This window comes from Penicillium solitum, assembly GCF_028829755.1.
Source record: "Penicillium solitum strain IBT 25940 chromosome Unknown utg000001l_segment0_segment0, whole genome shotgun sequence".
Taxonomy (NCBI): Eukaryota; Fungi; Ascomycota; class Eurotiomycetes; order Eurotiales; family Aspergillaceae; genus Penicillium; species Penicillium solitum.
The window spans coordinates 4393890-4414540 of NW_027072121.1; the positions used below are offsets into that span (position 1 = coordinate 4393890).

Consider the following 20651-nt stretch of genomic DNA (forward strand, 5'->3'; position numbering starts at 1 on the left):
CTACAGTCTAGCGACATGGTCGGAGAGTTTTACCAAACTCCTGGCTTTCAATCTGTTGGATGCCCGGATGCCTAAGGCATCACATGTAAATAGAACCCAGATAGTTTGCCTGCTCTCTCGTCCTCTCTTTCTCCTCTTCGTCCACCAGAATACATACAGTGCTTTCTCTATGAACTTACACGTATTGTATCAGGTTATGAGCCTCTTTTGCTAGTTGGACCACTAGCAACTCTTTTCTCTGAAGCTATTTTCATCTGGAGACTTTTGACGATCTGACCCCACAGTGGATCCACCTTTGTGCGTGGTACACTACACGGATTCGGATCCAGCCAATAACATCCAGGAAATCCTTCGAGCCCCGCCGGCAAAAGCTCCGTTTAGCTTTACAATCCAATCATGGCAGACGTCGCGACCGGAAATGTGGGGGACACCAACCCACAAACCCCCCCTCCCGGCGTACCGCCTAACACGATTGATCCCAATGAAGTCCCGTCCTTGAACGATCCGATCCAATTTGCGCAGGATGCCAGTGACAGCGAGGATGAGGATAACAAGCCGTCCCATCAGGGACATGGTCTGCCAACGATTGCAATGACCAAAATTCAGAAAGTGAGGACACTGGAGCACAATGACACTGATCCAAGTGGTTGGAAACAGGCACTGGCTTACCAGTTGATCCCATACGCTTTGGAATGGCTGCTAGAAAGCGACATTCCCCGACCTCCCAAGTCGCATGCTTCGTTTGAAAGATGGAAGTACTGGTCTCGCTTAGTTGCAAGCTGGATGTACAATCAAATCGATGTCACACTACAGAACAAGCTGCGCAATTTGTCAAAGATGCCTAAGTACGCTGATCAATTGTACGATGAGCTTATGGCTATGACACAAGGCAGTGACCGGATGCAAACTGCATTCCTTGAGATGAGGAAGTTCGATAAGATGAAACGATCGGATTACAACTCAGCAAGCGAGTACATTGAGGAGTACCAGCGACAGTACCATGTGCTTGCTCGATTCAAGGCAGCACCGCACCCAGCACACGGCCTATCACAAGTCCTTCAAAACCTTGAATTGGAAGTCAAAAAGGTCCAGTTTATTAGGGAAGAAGTCGCAAGTCTCGAACCCAAGAAACTCAATCTCGACAAGGTGGAGGAGTACTGGAGAGCACTCCAAGCAGCTGCTGACATGGAAGGTGTCACCAATGCTGTCTACAATAACAATGCCGGCCGTGGCCGAGGCAATGGAAGAGGTGGTCGTGGAGGAAACCGTGGTGGCCGAGGTGGTCACAACAACGGTCACAACAAAGACGATAACACCCAATCCAGCAAAGACATCAATGCTATCGACGAAGACGTAGCCACTGCTAAAAAGAAGAAGAAGAGAGGTCTTCGCAAGCAGCCTGCCGACGGCAAAGACATTCATGACTACGCAAAAGAGATGCGTAATGGCACACAAAAGGATGACAATAACATGTGTTCATTCTGCGGCTTTGGACCGCACACTGCAAAGAGATGTGCCTATCTCAGTGACAACCCACCAGCCTCGTGGGAACCGTCCGGCAACTTGTGGGCCTATTCAAAGGCTATCCAGAGAACTCAACGTCAAGATGGACAGAACAATATGGTTGTTGCAGCTGCCAATTCTGTTGACAGGAAGAATGATTGGTTGCTAGACACTGGTTCTGACAAGACATTGACACACGATCTCGAGGACTTCCACACATACCAACTGGATCACCCTGACACAGCTTATGCGTACAAGGATTACTCTGGTAATAGAGTCGTCACGCTAGGCCACGGTGAAGTCATTGTAAGGGCTGCCCTACCAGGTTTGGATGGAAAGACGTACTCGTTCATGACAACTGGTTACTACACTCCTAGGGGACACGGCAAGCTATTTGGCATGCAAAAGCTTCTTGAAGAACAAGATATCTCTTACGACACACGCACTAAGAATCTCACAAATGGAAGGGGAGACATCCTAGGGTATGCAGACACGTCAACAGGTGTCCCGTACCTTGTCAGTCCGAAGGACGATGATGACCCCAATGAGATCAAATCGGACACAGATTCCGACGATGACGATGAGATTGGATTTGTGAACAAAGTGACTGCGTACGAGATCCACAGACGTCTCGGACATGCTGGAAAAGCTCGCATTGCTTCCACACTACAACATGCTGAACAACTAGGTGATGATGAGCAGTACGGCACGGAACACTTCGATTGTGACGCCTGTTTTCAAGGCAAGTCAAAGCTCAAGATATCCCGTCAACAACAGGCGAGGGTACAAGATGTAGCATGGAAATTCCACGTTGATACACAGCCAATGAAACCCACTGGGCCAAACGGAGAGAACTACTGGCTACCAGTCGTTGATGATGCTACTCGATTAATTGAGGGAATCATGCTAAAGAACAAAAGTGATGCTTACCATAAGCTTACTGCGTTCTGTGAGAAGATCAAATTACTCACCGGCAGATACCCAGGCATCTGGCGAATGGATGGCGGTATAGAGTTTAAAGAGTTCATCAAATGGGGTGAGAAGCATGGTATGACTTTTGAGACCACACCACCTTATACCGCAGAGCCAAATGGTACGGTGGAACGTTTCGGTGGACATATCAATGACATACAGAGAACGATGATCATCGATGCGAAGATGCCGGAAGAGATGTGGCCGTATGCGACAGACACAGCTATCTACATCTACAACAGACTAGTCAATCCAAAGACTAAGATCTCGCCGCTCACACATTGGCGTCAAGAATTTGAAATTGCAAACCCAGAGCCTTCCTTGAAGCACCTTAGACCATGGGGATCAGCTGCATACGTCCACATTCCGAAGCCTAAGAGGACATAGGCTAGGAAAGCAGCACCTAGAGCGTGGAAAGGTATGCTTGTTGGCTATGAGGGGGACGGTGGTCATGTTTATAAAGTGTGGGATCCAGTCACGAAGAAACTGGTAGTGTCTCGTGATGTTGGTTTTCCGCAACCTGGAGATGACGATGGTATGGGACCAACACTAGCTAGCAAAGCACCCACCGATCCTAAGGATCCTGATGATGATGATGATGTCGTCGGATTCATGCCTGTCTCACTGTCGCAAGAAGACGAGATCTCGAAGCCAGAAAAGAAGCAGTAGCAAGTAGTACGTACACTATAGGTACAAACTCCTACACGATTAGCTGTACAAGCACCTGTTACGCCGTCTACAATTTATCTTCTAACAATTCATGGCAGTGCATCTACAATGCCTGAGACACCACAGAAGGCACCACCGCAGAGAACAATCATTCCGCTAATAAAACAGCGCAAACTCTTTCAAAGTTTTCTCCTAACTGTGGGAGAGGAGCCCATGATGACAGGCGCGAGAATCACTGAGATCACGGATCCTACCACTAAGAGCGTCTCACAGGTTTTGGACATTGAGCGGAAGAAAGAAGATCTCGGAAGAAGACTTTAACAACTGTTAACCCAAGTGTCTCAACTTGCTGAAAGTATAGACGATATTCGTCGAGATACCGATAACATTGAGAGAGCTGTCACCGAGGAATCAGAAGATATGACTCCTTCTCCAGAGCGATAGAGAACAGATTACCAATACCCTTTCTCATCTCCCACTCAACAAGCTTCTCCCGTTTAACAAGCTAGTGTGTTACCAAGTCGTGAGATCACACAAGCTCCACCAGTTCCTCAAGCCAGTGTGTCACCAAGTCGTGAGACCACACAGGCTACACCCGCTCGACAAATCAGTGTGTCACCAAGTCGTGAGATCACACAGGCTATCGATACAACGGAGACAACGACAAGCACTGAGAACACACCGGTTACTGCGAGATCAGAGATGTCACCAAGCCGTGAGATCATCTCAATTGAGTCATCGCCAGATCCTATCTCTCAGGACCCAGCTACACCGGCTCCCACCCTACCCCGCCGATCGAGACGAGCGAATATCGGGATTGCACCTGACCGATACCACGATCCAAAGCAGAAACACCTCGCTGTCGAGTACGAGAAACGAGACCGAGATATTCAACGAGCTGCCACAAGGGCAAAGGCGAAGGACTCGGGCGGTAACAACGTGACGGAGGGTGATAGACAGGGGTCTGCGGGACCTAGTGCGATATCTGCAACAGCTGATATGACAATAGACAAAGTCGATATTGACGAACCATTTCTCTACAATAGAAAGCCGCTATACGCAAAGGACGTTGACTTGCCATCTACGTATAAGCAAGCGCAAAAGAGCCCTTTCTGGCCTCAATGGCAAGAGGCTATGCAAAGACAACTTAGTGATCTCGAGGCTAAAGGCACATAGAGCTTGATCCTTAAGCCGTCAAAAGCTAAGGTACTACCAGGACAATGGAGATTCACTGTCAAATCCAACACCAGAGATGAAGTCTACGATTTCAAAGCACGATAGGTGGTATGTGGCAACTTCCAAGACAAAAATGATAGAGAAACATATGCCCCTGTCGTCGCCGAATGTATGATCAAAATCGTTCTTACACTGATTGCAGTGTATGGTCTAAAATGGAGGCAAGTTGACTTCACTGCTACATATCTCAATGCTTCACGTAAAGATATAGAGACAGTCTATATAAGACAACCTACAGGTTTTGAGTACGCAGATGCACAAGGAGACAAGAAACACTGGGTGTGTACACTCAATCAAGCGCTCTTCGGATTACGAGACTCTGCTTTCCTATAGAACGAAGAGATAGACTGCAAACTACGTCAGATTGGCTTTCGTCCGCTGGATAATGATCCTTACGTTTATATCAAAGGCAAAGGCATAAATTTGACTATTATAATGATCCATGTTAACGATTTCATCATTGCTACACCATCCGACGATGACATTGAGCAAGTTGTCAGCGAACTTCGTCAGTACTACGACTTGAAGGACCTCGGTGAGCCAAAGCAGTATTTAAACTATACGCTCGACAGAGACTACGCCAACGGGACAATCACTATATCACAGAAAGCGTACGTGCAAAAGGTGCTACGTATAGCTAAAACCTCTGGCTGGAAAGACACGCCATTGCCAGCTACATAGAGAGAGACACCAGCCGATGCGACCAATGCACTAGATGACGATGCTTTTGATCAATATCAGTCTATCGTGGGGATGTTAAACTAGTTAGCAGTCAAGACACGACCAGACATTCGCTTCGCAGTAACACGCTTACAGCATCGACTAGCAAATCCCACCCTTTCTGACTACAAAGCAATGCAACATATTGTAAAGTATCTAAGACGAAAACCTAACATCGGAATTATCCTCGGTCGAACCGGTGAACTTCGCTTCTATGCACACACAGATGCTTCACATACAGACTAGGAAGATAGCAAATCGACAGAAGGAAATGTCTGGTACCTTGCCGGATCACCTGTTATGTGGTCTACGAAGAAGCAGACGATCACAGCCAATTCGACGACAGTTGCTGAGTGGTGTGCACTGGATCAACCTAGTCGTGATACAATGTGGTTGAACAAGATCGCACGATCATTTATGCTCCCAGAGCAGCGTCCTACAGAGATCTACACTGACAACATCAACTCACAATTGCTTCTCTCGAAGAAAGGAGGCAAATCGGCGAACAGATGGCTTAATCTTCGTTACTTCTTTGTCAAAGATGCAGTGGCGCAAGGACATGTTGAGATTCATCGAGTGAACACCAAGCGAAATGCCGCAGATGGATTTACCAAGGCTCTTACAAAGGATCAATTCAAGATCTTTACCGAGCTAATTGGCATGTGCTAAATCCACAAGAAATTTGCAGAGTTTTACTATGTATGCCGGAACTGGAGATCTTGAGAGGGAGTGCATGCAGGATTCTATGAGGGGGATGTTGGATGCCCGGATGCCTAAGGCATCACATGTAAATAGAACCCAGATAGTTTGCCTGCTCTCTCGTCCTCTCTTTCTCCTCTTCGTCCACCAGAATACATACAGTGCTTTCTCTATGAACTTACACGTATTGTATCACCTTCACATGTACTATGGAGGAGAAACACGGGGAGCCTCCAAACCCCGCAAACATGTATAGAAAAACAATCCCCCATTACGTACATATTATGGGACAACTCTTCTGGAGAAGCAAACAGATTCACGAAACAGTAAAATGGACCAGAACATCTATTATAATAGGTGAGCCAGACACGACATAAATACAAAGTCTCATATAAAGCAGAAACGCCCATTTTTTTTTATTATCTCGCTCCATCCAGCTCTTCGATATGCAAATTACCATTCTTAGTTTCGCGTTGTTCATTCTGCCATTGGCCTTGGCCGACCAATGTTGGTATGATTTTGCCTCGGATTCTCGCACTTTCACCTATAAGTGCCCGAATTTCGATGATGGAGCTGTCTACATCTCGTCGCTGAAGCAGAGTGATTGTCTTCGAAATGATGATGGAAGCCTATTGTTCCAGAATGGGTGGGTTCCAGATCATTCCCCCTGCATATCGTCTTACGTCGAAAGGCTAGCTCATTAACTTTATTGAATACAAAGCGGAGGAGCTGCCTGTATAGATTGCTTCGACACTATAGCAAATCATTATACTCACTATATTCATTGCTCATGCCCCACTATGGCCGGTGAGACTAATGCGGCTGCAATTGAACTGGGTATGTTGGAAGAGAAATCTTTCACATAATGCTAATCACGAAGTAGCGTCTGTTTTAACGACGGTGTCTTCTTACAGCTTGGCTTGTGGTGCCACCACAGCAAGTATCTCAACATCGGTTCTAGCCCCGGTTATATCTTCGGCAGCTCCTACATCCGCCATGCGTGTCTAGTCATTGCAAACTTGCTAAAGTAATTTCTCGATGACATGACGAATATGCAAAGGGATGAAGCCTATTATAAAGGCAAATCAGAGATACTTAAGATGGATACAGAGTGGGGAAGTCTATACCGAGCAAGGCAGCCAAGGCCCTTACGAATCAGGGTCAAGGTCAGGCAGATTGAGAGCACTAAATGTTCCTCAGACGCACTAATAAAACTTCGTCCTTGATAGAGCTTACTAGGCAGAACGCTTATTGCAGTGATATTCGAAATAATTTCAACTCTACGCACTCTTTCTTCTCTAGAAAGCTCCCACTCTAAGCGTAATAGTCCGTACGAAGTTCCTTTTCTGCAGATCTTACTGTCGATTTGAGGGGTAGTATATTAACGTGATCCACGGCCGCGCGAGCGCCCCCATCTGTATATATATGCCGACGGTGAGGATTTATGTAGGTAGGTATCGATCGATCACTGAATACAGAATCAAATCTGGCTTACGGCAAATAGAAGAGCTCTCCCTTGGGCTCAACAGATAAAATTCCGCGTAGAACCCGATAACCGGGTTTTACATTTATTACCATAAATTACAGACCGTCGCACCCCAGGGTCAACCACTCAAATGATATGTCCACCCAAACGATAACGTGTCTTTTACTAGGCTTGCCACTGTTAAGTTGCAAATATCCTTACTCAAAGTTATAAGGGGATAAGCTTACCTAAACTCAACTGTGATAGAGATTTAACATACATATGCTATGAGATAGGATGGTGTCAAGAGTAACAATACAATCTACCCTTCTGCCGTGCGATTCTACAATGACGAGGCTAAATTAATGGTATTGATATAAGAGGTACACGTTATAGTATTATTCGAAATCAGCTATACCTCTGCACTCTTGTGACTTGGTTCCTGGAAAATAAATCCCAGGGTCGTGAGTTCTGATTGGATAGAAAGCGAAGGCTCCGCCTTTCAGACCGCTTTCCAAGGCTGATAGGCGTATCTTACAGTACAGTATTAAGACATGACTGGATGTATTTTTACGGGAAAGTGCTATACGTTTGCTACCTGGTGTCCCCCTCAATCCACATATATAGCTTTAACATCAATATAACAAAGCAACAATCAATAAACATCGCTGTCAATCTCGGCCTCTCTATTGGTCCAAGGGATTCCCGCCAAGGCCATAGGTTTGCCTTCTATTATATTAGAAGAAATGTCGTAGGCAATGAATACATGAAGGTCGATTTATAGCTAGGAGATTCAACGACTGTAACAGCGAACTAAGTTCTCCGTAATGAGCTTAGGTAATTCTTTCGGATTACATTTTTATGATACCCACTGAAATCAATCTTATTATTTTAAGATTCCTATTAGCTTTTTAGACCACTTTATAGCGTATTGATTGGGGAAAGGCCGAGATTATACCTATATATGATGATTGAATCCCTAGGTCGACGACGCCGCCATATCTCTTTTCCTGAGATCAGGTACTTACCGGACTCTAGTATCCTGATAAAGGTTAATCGAAATTCTCCTTATTTCTTCTTCCTATTAAGGCCTGAATATAGTTCGTAGCCAAAGTCTTTACTTGGGTCGTTGAAACGGAGCTTCTTATCGATCGTATTAATATTTTCAATATCTATAGGCTCTAACTCGAAAGTAATATCAAAGTTCTGTTTGATTCGCTCAGCTAACTTTGATTTAGGGATAACGGAACGGCTATATATGATACCCTAGGCTAAAAGGGTTAGTTAGTTAGAGAAACATTATCTCGGTATAAGTAGCACGTATACCTAAAGCGACTTAGTTTAAGGTCTTTCCGTACTTCTTTCCGATTTCTACTAAGGTCTGATCATTCACTAGCTAACTATATTCCTCGCGAGAACCGTAAATTTCATTTTAGTTTCTAAATAGTGAATACTACGTTATATAAATACTATTCTTCCGATAGAAGTCGTAGAATATCTTTTATTGAAGCTAAGGGTAGAGCTCTATCTAGTATACGGCCGGTTTAATCGCCACGTTATTAAGAATACGTTCAACTTCCTTTTAGGAAAAGTTAGAAATTCCGATAGCCTTAGCTTTACCGGATTTAATAAGGCCTTCTATAGCTCTATATATCTTTAACTAGTTAGTAGGTATTCTCGAGGCTACTATCCAACGAGGCTTATATCGAGATAGTCAATATTATCAGTGATTAGCTTCCTATCTTTATTGGACGGGAAAGGATTATCTCTACGCTTAAAAGCAATAGGCTAATATATTAAGAATAGGTCGAGATATTCTAGACCTAGATCATTCAATAAAAGTTATACTGCTTAGTCAAGATCCTCGGGATGATGCTTATTGTTCTAGAGCTTACTGGTAACAAAAATTTCCTCTCGAGGAATGCCACTTTACTTTATAGCTTTACCAATAGTAGGCTCAGTGCTATAGCTATAGAAGTTAGCCTTATTATCTATATTGAGTTATTAAGGGAGAGGGCTACTATCTTACTATATCAATATAGCGATAACCTACGTAAAGAGCGGTAAGGACTACTACTTCTTAGGCCTCCTCGTCTTACTAGGTTCCGAGACTAATAGCAGGAATCTGAGCGCCGTTAGAAAGAGTGAAGGTTTTCTGATTGTCGGTTATTATAATAATTGCGATAGGTAGTTCAAATATAAGATCTCTAGATAGTAAGCCGTAAGCTTAATATATGATATATGCTTATGTTCTTTAGATATCAAGTTTAGCATTTCCGAAAGTTGATGTTTTTATGACGTTGTCTACAACCCCCCCACCCCCCTTCTCAATAGTAGAGTGTTTTACAAGAACTTAGTATACGGCTTACTAGCTATATCTCGAATAGTACTAGCTTGTCGAGGCTTGACATGGTAACGTCACATTGGTGTCATGGGTTGATGGCGCCATTATCAAGTGAACGCAACCATTCTAAGCCTGTTTATTTGATGCAGTAGTACTTCCTTTCTTTCATGGAAAACCAACCACATGTGCTTTCGAAGGACCCCTTTCAGCACGCTGAACATGTTCATTAATGACGTCATAGCCCATCATCATCAATCAATCAGCGTCGCAAATTATCGATGGTTACTAGGAAGCTGTTCAGACTGTAAAGACAAGTTTTCGGATTTATCACATCATTTCATGTCCTTTCAAACGTAAGGACAGCTCAAACGACCAAAGCCTTCACGAGTCCGGGTACGCCAGAAAAACCCAACCCCCGACCACAATAGCAGTGGTAATTATCTGTTGTTAGTAATGATCGCTATTTATAAACATACCGCTTTTTATACTAGTACTAGTTTTCGGTAAAAGTGATTTCGATAATAAGCTATGGTCTCTAGACCACCTTATTCTACCAGCATCGTAGGTAGTTATTAAGATATCATTATATCGTCGGTATTTCCTATCGATAATATATATATACGCTTCGAAATTTGAGCCTAGCTATATCATAGCTCGGCATCTTTTCGCTTAGGTAAGTAGGACTAAGTACTTTCCCCCTTTCTCTATCTATATAAAGTTATTATTATACTATTGCTCGAGTAGCCTACTATCCTCACTTAGTAGCTTGCTCTTCTTATCTATACCTAACCATTTTATGATACCGTTATAGATACAGTTAGTCTTCCGCACGACCCAGTAAAACCCAGACCCAACCCAGACCCAACCCAGTCTGGGTTGGGTTTTGGGTCGAACCCTTCGACCCAGTAATAGGTCTGGGTCGGAGGGTTCGACCCAGTACTGGGTCTGGGGCCCTAAACTGGGTTACAAACTAAACAAACATGCTAAGGATTCTAAATGTATAACTTATGCATTTGTTCGCGGTAATTTTGAGTATTTGCTTTACTTGATTATATCTAATTTTATTTGTAAAAAGGGTAAAAGAGATGCGTATAATTGAGGATTCTTTATCAAGCAAGCTAATGGTATTTAAATAAATCATCTTCCCTGCTTTTACGTTTTCTCCCTGATACTCGTGTCTGTATACAGGTTGGTGGTAATGATGGCGAGCAAGGACGACCATGTTCACTTGTAGGTAAGGGCCTCTCCTCCGATACATCCTCTGGTCTATCCTCAACTACAATCTCAATTGTATCCCCTGGTTTATCTTCCGGTTTATTCTCCTGCTCCTCTGTATCACTAATTGGATCAACCTCAATCTCACTGAGCTTCTCTTCCCTCTCCTCTTTTGCCGCCTCAAGCTCATCCTGGGAGAAGAATTTCTCAAGAAGTGTTGCTTCCTACTCCTCTATATCAAATTTCGTTGTATAAAGAAACATCATTAATGCCTCGACAGTCTCACTCTTCATTCTACCACGACGATAGTGACAAATATCTCGAGCGGTATTAAAGAGGCGTTCAACTCCTACGCCAGTTGCTGGAAATAAGAGTGTATCTCGCGCAAGGGTAGCAATGGCCGGAAAGCGAGCCTGGTGCTCTTTCCAGAAAGTAAGCGGCCTAATAGAAACAGTATCTATATATATATTAGTATTATTATTGCATATACTCTTTGTATTTACTTACCGCTGTCAAGATATTGACTGATTTTATTAGTAATGGCTCGTGGTTGTATATCCCTTCTATCAAGCATCTCCTCTAGCCTTGAGCTTGGATGGGCTATCGTTAGAGAGCTTTGTAGATCACGACTGCTTGTTCTAACTTGTGCTTGATATGGAACAAGGGCTTGTTCAAAAGTAAGTCGATAGGTATCTCGCTATTTCTAATCCCAATCACTAGAGAGGAAGAATTTGAATTTGTTCACCGGTGCAAGCATTGTACTGATTACATAGATATTCCCTCGAAGATCATCAGCTTGGGAGTAATACTCATTAAGCTTAGACCGACTAGCTTCAAGGGCCTCTAGCATCTGTTTCTTCCATAGGACACGCTTTCGGCGTAGCTGTGCCTATGATCGCTCAAGATGATCAAACAGTTTGTTGTAGATCTTGAACACATAGTGGGCAGTGATATCTCGAGTCTTTGATAGCTGTGTTGTATAATCAAAGAAGGGCTCGGTGATATAAAGAAGATAGTCGATCTAACGCCACTCTTGCTCGCTAAGTAGCATCTCCTCATAATCATACTCTGTACAGAATAAAGAGAAGATAGCACGTAGCCTCTTTACCCGGCGAAGCATAAGGAACGTAGAATTCCATCGTGTCTTTACATCTTGGATTGGAACGATCTTGATATTAGTTGTCTGAAGATTGTAAAAGGTCTCTCTGCGCTAGGGACTTGCATTGACGTAAATCGCAAGATAACGGACTTTGTTCAGTGTGGAGGAGATCTGACTTTGCTTCGCATTTTCTTAGGCTAGCCTTAACTGCTTCTCTGTCCACCTTATCTCGGCTGATTCATTTAATAGAACTGCCTTGATCCGAGCAAGAAGCTGATTTAGGCTGAGCTAGATAACGTAGGCAAGACATGGTATTCGGGTAATAATAGTATCATCTGACAAAGCCTATTGGAGAGCAGTAGCTAATGTCTTATTGTTTGATGCATTATCTATTATCAACCCGAATACTTTATCTTCAATATTGTGCTCTACTAGGGTTTCTATAAGAACACTACTCAGGTAAGAGCCGGTATATATACCATAAAGCGGCTTAAACCCAAGTAGTACCTCACGATATACCCAATCACTATCAATAAAATAGCCAGTAATAGCCATAAATGCCTGCGAGAATAGAGATATCCAGCAGTCAAGCGCAATGGATATCTTTGAGCCAGAAGGCAGCGTACGAAGGATACGCTGCTACCGGTCTTTAACTAGACTGCCCAATCGGCGACGGATAGTATCGGCAGATAGGATCACTGGAGGGGATAGGGCGGAACGAGCTTTATTGATAATGCGTTTGAATAATGGATGCTCGATCAGATGGAATGGGAGCCGGTTGAGAGTAAGAAATTGGAGGAGATCCTCCTCCTAATCTTCTTATAAGAAGGGTATACTTACTGAAACTTCTCCCTAGAATAATAATAAATTAGTATAGTTACTTAGTTTTATGATATAAAATATACCTCTCTTTATAGGAAGTTTGTAATCTCTGCTTTCTTCCCTTTTTCCGACCGTAAACAACCAGCCGTTTTCCGATGTTTCTAGATGGTTGATATGCCATGATACTGCGCTTTACCTATACTATTCGGGCTTAGTGTATAAGGATACTCTAGGATCTTCCCACAGCGCTTACACATAACCTTTGGTACGCCATCAATACCCTAAGCTACCTGATGGTAGCTATTCCAGATCTCTATATGGCGGTTCGAATCCCATTTAAGCTTGCTTTTCCTCCCATAGTCAGTCTCTAACCACCAGTCCACAAAATCGTTATGTGACATTATATCGTATAGAATAAACCCTTTCCTACGGTCAGGTCTAACGCGTTTCAATAAAGGGGGGATTGGGAGGGGATCATCTAGTCTTCGGAAGTTTGAGTCGATTGTGTGTTGACTTACAGATGGTATGACTTGTCCAGTTGAAATATATAAGAGATCGTCAAGATCACCACCATAGAGCGACGATGCAAAGTCGGAAAGTTAGCTTTGAGACATAACATAAGAATGACATATAATATATACAAAGGGATATAAGGGGAGAAATTCTTTAACGTACAAAGGTAGAAATGCACTAAAGTTATAGAAGTGTCTAGGAATATTGATATATCAAATATAGTAAATTATCCTACTCTTGTTGATTGGTCTATTATACTAAAATTATATGGGTCTAAAGAAATACCCCTGAGATAACCCAGTCAAGACCCAGTCAAGACCCAGTCATAACCCATTTAACCCAGTAAGAACCCAGTAAGAACCCATTTAACCCATTTAACCCAGTAAGAACCCAGTAAACCCAGTCAAACCCCAGTCAAACCCCAATTCCCACCCCAGTTCCATTAATCCTTCTCAAAATATTTCTTCCTACCCTCCCTTCAAGTCGCATATACCAAGTAGATTAAGAGGTAGTAAGTAGTTTTGAATATAAAAGTTTACTAGATATCTATCCATAGTTATATAAGCTCTAAAATTAAACAGAAGAAGAGAAATAAATGAATTCAAAAATTATTTTACTCTGTAGATGAAAATATATATTATGTTGATGTATGTTGAATATATATATCTGCAACTTAGGGTATACTTTATATTTTAAATAGAATGCTATCCTACGCTTGAGAAAACCAGCAGCCAACACATACCACCTTTCCATATGAAATAAAGCATTTAAAGAAGTAATTAATCTTGAACCAGATATATTGCTTTGAAGAACGAGGTTATTTCTTAAAATTTCCTTTGCCTTATTGGTAGAGAGTGTAGCATTTCGATATAGAAACCATAACAGGGGAAAATGACAGTATGTTATTTAAATATTTATGCCATAATTTATGCAGAAACTGGGTCGAACTGGGGCTATACTGGGTTTTCTGGGGCCCCAGTCACTGGGTCTGGGTTGGGCCTGGGTTATGAGGTTTCGACCCAGACCCAGACTGGGTTGGGTTCTGGGTCGAGACCTTCGACCCAAACTGGGTCGTGCGGAAGTCTAGATACAGTATCTCTTATTATTAACAGTTACTCGCCACTCTATCTAGTAGTAGATATACGTTAGTAGGTCTACGTTATAGGCTCTCCCGTATTCCTACTTATATAACTAGAAAGTTTTGAGGTTGAGTGAGGGTAGTGTTCTCGATAAGTCTAAGCTATTCTCAACTACGCTAGATAAGGAAGGGTTTAGGTCCGATAGTACTACGAAGGGGCTGCTATAATAGTTAGGCGTTAGGACATAATACGAGTAGTCTTCCTATAATTCGTGGCCCGTTAACCGGGTTATATTATCGAGGCGAGATTACTTTATCTCTTACAATGATCACGATCCTTATTAAAAAGTTTAGATAGGAGAACTAGATTAGGATTAACGTTAGTTATAAACAAGAAGTGTACTAGATAGTAGAACTTATAAGATAGACGAAAACATCTTTTCTAGCCAGGTTTAGTTCCTCTATAAGGTAAGTAGAGGCTATTACACTATGACTAGCGAGCAAAGACTACCGTTCGCTATATATAGAAAGAATAGGTGGAAGCAGATATAATATAGCAAACGGGAGATAGGAAGCTAGCTAGCGATCTAGTAAGATCATAAGATCCACCAAGCGATTCCAAGTGGTTCTATATAATATACAGTACTATGACGATAACTTATTACTGACCAAACAAACATTACAATGACAGTTTTGCCAGAATTCTAAGGCGGTGGCCTCACCCAGCCAAGCGCGCGTCGGGATTGGTTTCTCCCAATCAAGAAGAAAGAGTTTGGAGGTATAGCTAGACCTCGCCAAACCCGCCCCAAAACCCGAATCCGCCCACGAAAACCCGCCCCATAGGTCGGGGCAGGTCTTAGTCAGCAGACCCGTAGGCGGGTTTATTTTTTGAAAACCCGACCCGCGACCTATACAGGTACCCAAATTACCTATAACTCCTAAAAGAGAAGGATTTATTAGCTAGCACAAAATTATACAAAATTATTTATTTAGATTAACGTATTACCCCGGTATAAGTAGACTATATACTACTACCGCTTTTCAGAAAAGCCTTAACTATAGTAGAATCATAGCCTAGTTTTAAAAGTTTATAGTTTAGGATAAGTGTTTTTATAAGGAGATTATATCAAATTATAGCTCTATAGCAGATAAACTAATATAGCTTATAGCCTTTAAGCCGGCTTAAAGGTACTATTATCCTTCCTAATAATCTTTTTTAAGATCTCTCTTCTAGATACGTAACTAGAGGTAGTAATAGATCTTTATCGTCGCTCTCTAGGTCTAGACGAATAGCGGTCATCGTCGTATCTTACGGTCGATTAAGAGACGGAAGTTCCTATAAGGTAATACTTTCAAATCCTAGAGCACTCTAAGTAGTAGGACTTATATAGGTATCTTCGGCTAATTCGCTCTCGTCTATATTACTAATAGCTATATCTTCGTCTTTATTCTCCTTATTTATCTTATATTCTTCGAGATTTTCCTAATCCTCCCCTTCCGCCGTCCTATAATCTAACAGATTCGATTACTAGCTCTCTAAGGTAAATTTCTTAGAGTATATATATATTATCAAGTCTTATATTATAGTTTTATTTAGAGATCCTCGGCGATAATAGTAAATATCCTAGGCACTATTAAATAGCCTTTCAACTCCTATACTAGTAGCTAGAACTGAGAGCAAATCACGAGCTAGTCGCGAAAGCATAGGGAATTTACTCTTATTCTCTCTTTAATATATACGCGGTAGTATTAAGGTAGTCGCTAAGATTATTAGCGGTCTTTTAGATTAAGTAAGCTAGGTATACTTATACTCGTAGAGATAACGATTAACCTCGTTATACCCGACTCCTTCGCTTATTTCTACTATATATAATAGTTTAAGAAGCCGTTCTAACTCTAAGGCTTATAATAAAGGGCGCTATATAGTATAGAATAGTATCTCTAGGTTTCTTTATTAATACTATATAAAAGATAATCGTAGATATTTATAATATCTTTTTAAAGTCTCGCTAATATACTACGAATACTCTATATCATCAAAAGTATAAAGCTTATACTAAGAAGTAAGTAAAGCCGCTATACTATAGAGAAATCTATAGTTACGATAAGTCTTCTCGTAATAATCTTTTAACTTTTACTTTACTATAAGTATAGTACCGTATATATCTTTTTTCTAGGGTATTATTTTCTTTCTTAGCTTCCGGTTTAAGCGTTCGATATATTCTAGAAGCTTCTTATATATAAGAAAGATACTATAGATAGTTATATCTTTAGTCTTTATTAGAGCTATAGTAAATTTAAAGAACGGCCTTATTAGATTGACTATATAGTCAATTTACTACTACTTAGTATCTATAACTTTAAATTAGCTATATTTATAGTCTCGGTAGTATTTATCAATAGTATTCCTAAGCCGGCGCGCTCTTTAAAGTATTAAAAAAGTAGAGTTCTAGCGGGTCTATATATTATAGAAGAGGAAAAGCCGAGTCCTACCCGATTAAAGATATAAAAAGGCGTCTCTTCGTTACGAGCTTATATTTATAAAGACAGCAAATAACCGAATCTATTAAAAGAAAAATATTAATAAAAGTTCCTATAGTCTTTTTTTTCTAGGTTAAATATACCTTTACGAGAGTATACGCTATATTACTATACTCTAAAGAATCTCTTAGATAGATAGCTTAAGTATCAGACCAAAACCTTCTTACTTCTTTATTCTTTAGAGCGGCTTTAATATAACCTAGTAGTTACTTTAGGTAAAGCTAAATCATATAAGCTATATATAGCACGCGTATAATAAATTCTCTTATATTAATAGCGCCGCCCGATAAAAGTAACTCCTATAAGGCCCGGATAAGAGTCTTATTATTTATTATATTATCTATAGTCATACTAAAGATATAATCTAGAAGTCATCTATCCTTAAGCAACTAAAGAAGTACTTCGTTTAGATTAACGCTACTATAAGCTCCGTATAAAGGCTCAAACCTAAGAAGTATTTCACGATAGTTCTAATCTTTATCGATAAAGTATACTATAATCGCTATAAACGCTTACTAAAAAGGGCTAGTCTAACAATCTAATACGAGAGAAACTTTCGTATCTTCGGGTAAGTTATATAACTAAGACTTCTATTAGGCTATAATAGAGTTATATAAGCGACGTCGTAGAGTCTTTATTAAAGGGATTTCTAATTCTCCTAGGCCGGAGTAAATCAAATTAAGTAGTACTAGGAACTCGGGATTCTTAATAGTCTAAAAAGGCAATCGTAAACAGGCTATTATCTTTAGCAACTAGACTTCCGCACGACCCAGTTTGGGTCGAAGGTCTCGACCCAGAACCCAACCCAGTCTGGGTCTGGGTCGAAACCTCATAACCCAGGCCCAACCCAGACCCAGTGACTGGGGCCCCAGAAAACCCAGTATAGCCCCAGTTCGACCTAGTTTCTGCATAAATTATGGCATAAATATTTAAATAACATACTGTCATTTTCCCCTGTTATGGTTTCTATATCGAAATGCTACACTCTCTACCAACAAGGCAAAGGAAATTTTAAGAAATAACCTCGTTCTTCAAAGCAATATATCTGGTTCAAGATTAATTACTTCTTCAAATGCTTTATTTCATATGGAAAGGTGGTATGTGTTGGCTGCTGGTTTTCTCAAGCGTAGGATAGCATTCCATTTAAAATACAAAGTATACCCTAAGTTGCAGATATATATATTCAACATACATCAACATAATATATATTTTCATCTACAGAGTAAAATAATTTTTGAATTCATTTATTTCTCTTCTTCTGTTTAATTTTAGAGCTTATATAACTATGGATAGATATCTAGTAAACTTTTATATTCAAAACTACTTACTACCTCTTAATCTACTTGGTATATGCGACTTGAAGGGAGGGTAGGAAGAAATATTTTGAGAAGGATTAATGGAACTAGGGTGGGAATTGGGGTTTGACTGGGGTTTGACTGGGTTTACTGGGTTCTTACTGGGTTCTTACTGGGTTCTTACTGGGTTAAATGGGTTAAATGGGTTCTTACTGGGTTCTTACTGGGTTAAATGGGTTATGACTGGGTCTTGACTGGGTCTTGACTGGGTTATCTCAGGGGTATTTCTTTAGACCCATATAATTTTAGTATAATAGACCAATCAATAAGAGTAGGATAATTTACTATATTTGATATATCAATATTCCTAGACACTTCTACAACTTTAGTGCATTTCTACCTTTATACGTTAAAGAATTTCTCCCCTTACATCCCTTTGTATATATTATATGTCATTCTTATGTTATGTCTCAAAGCCAACTTTCCGACTTTGCATCGTCGCTCTATAGTGGTGATCTTGACGATCTCTCATATATTTCAACTGGACAAGTCACACCATCCGCAAGTCAACACACAATCGACTCAAACTTCCGAAGACCAGATGATCCCCTCCCAATCCCCCCTTTATTAAAACGCGTTGGACCCGACCGTAGGAAAGGGTTTATTCTATACGATACAATGTCACATAACGATTTTGTGGACTGGTGGTTAGAGACTGACTATGGGAGGAAAAGCAAGCTTAAATGGGATTCGAACCGCCATACAGAGATCTGGAATAGCTACCATCAGGTAGCTCAGGGTATTGATGGCGCACCAAAGGTTATATGCAAGCGCTGTGGGAAGATCCTAGAGCATCCTTATACACTAAGCCCGAACAGTATAGGCAAAGCGTAGTATCATGGCACATCAACCATCCAGAAACATCGGAAAACGGCTGGTTGTTTACGGTCGGAAAAGGGGAAGAAAGCAGAGATTACAAACTTCCTACAAAGAGAGGTATATTTTATATCATAAAACTAAGTAACTATACTAATTTATTATTATTCTAGGGAGAAGTTTCAGTAAGCATACCCTTCTTATAAGAAGATTGGGAGGAGGATCTCCTCCAATTTCTTACTCTCAACCGGCTCCCATTCTATCTAATCGAGCATCCATCATTCAAACGCATCATCAATAAAGCTCGTTCCGCCCCATCCCCTCTAGTGATCCCATCTGCCGATACCATCCGTCGCCGATTGGGCAGTCTAGTCAAAGACCGGCAGCAGCGTATCCTTCGTACGCTGCCTTCTGGCTCAAAGATATCCATTGCGCTTAACTACTGGATATCTCCATTCTCGCAGGCATTTATGGCTATTACTGGCTATTTCATTGATAGTGATTGGGTATATCGTGAGGTACTACTTAGGTTTAAGCCGCTTTATGGTACATATACCGGCTCTTACCTGAGTAGTGTTCTTATAGAAACCCTAGTAGAGCACAATATTAAAGATAAAGTATTCGGGTTGATAATAGATAATACATCAAACAACAAGACATTAGCTACTACTCTCCAACAGGCTTTATCAGATAATACTATTATTACCCGAATACCATGTCTTACCCACGTTATCCAGCTCAGCCTAAATCAGCTTCTTGCTCGGATCAAGGCAGTTCTATTAAATGAATCAGCCGAGACAAGGTAGACAGAGAAGCAGTCAAGGCTAGCCCAAGAAAATGCGAAGCAAAGTCAGATCTCCTCCATACTGAACAAAGTCCGTTATCTTGCGATTTACGTCAATACAAGTCCCTAGCGCAGAGAGACCTTTTACAATCTTTAGATAACTAATATCAAGATCGTTCCAATCCAAGATGTAAAGACACGATGGAATTCTACGTTCCTCATGCTTCGCCGGGCAAAGAGGCTACGTGCTATCTTCTCTTTATTCTGTACAGAGTATGATTGTGAGGAGATGCTACTTAGCGAGCAAGAGTGGTGTCAGATCGACTATCTTCTTTGTATCACCGAGCCCTTCTTTGATTATACAACATAGCTATCAAAGACTCGAGATGTCACTACCCACTATGTGTTCAAGATCTATAACAAACTGTTTGATCATCTTGAGCGATCATAGGCATAGCTACGCCGAAAGCGTGTCCTATAGAAGAAACAGATGCTAGAGGCCCTTAAAGCTGGTCGGTCTAAGCTTGATGAGTATTACTCCCAAGCTGATGATCTTCGAGGGAATATCTATACAATCAGTATAATGCTTGTACCGGTGAACAAATTCAAATTCTTCCTCTCTAGTGATTGGGATTAGAAATGGCGAGATACCTATCGACTTACTTTTGAACAAGCCCTTGTTCTATATCAAGCACAAGTTAGAACAAGCAGTCGTGATCTACAAAGCTCTCTAACGATAGCCTATCCAAGCTTAAGGCTAGAGGAGATGCTTGATAGAAGGGATATACAACCACGAGCCATTACTGATGAAATCAGTCAA

The 20651-nt window shown here is 41.2% G+C and overlaps 1 protein-coding gene across 1 annotated transcript; it reads right to left on the reverse strand.

The window, feature by feature from the left end:
* Positions 1-8332: 8332 nt before the first annotated feature.
* Positions 8333-8695, reverse strand: N7455_001678 (uncharacterized protein; the record flags this gene model as incomplete). Its single annotated transcript, XM_065604061.1, has 2 exons — positions 8333-8530; positions 8666-8695. The coding sequence occupies 2 exons, from the start codon at positions 8693-8695 to the stop codon at positions 8333-8335; spliced, it is 228 nt and encodes a 75-aa protein (XP_065462552.1).
* Positions 8696-20651: the final 11956 nt, after the last annotated feature.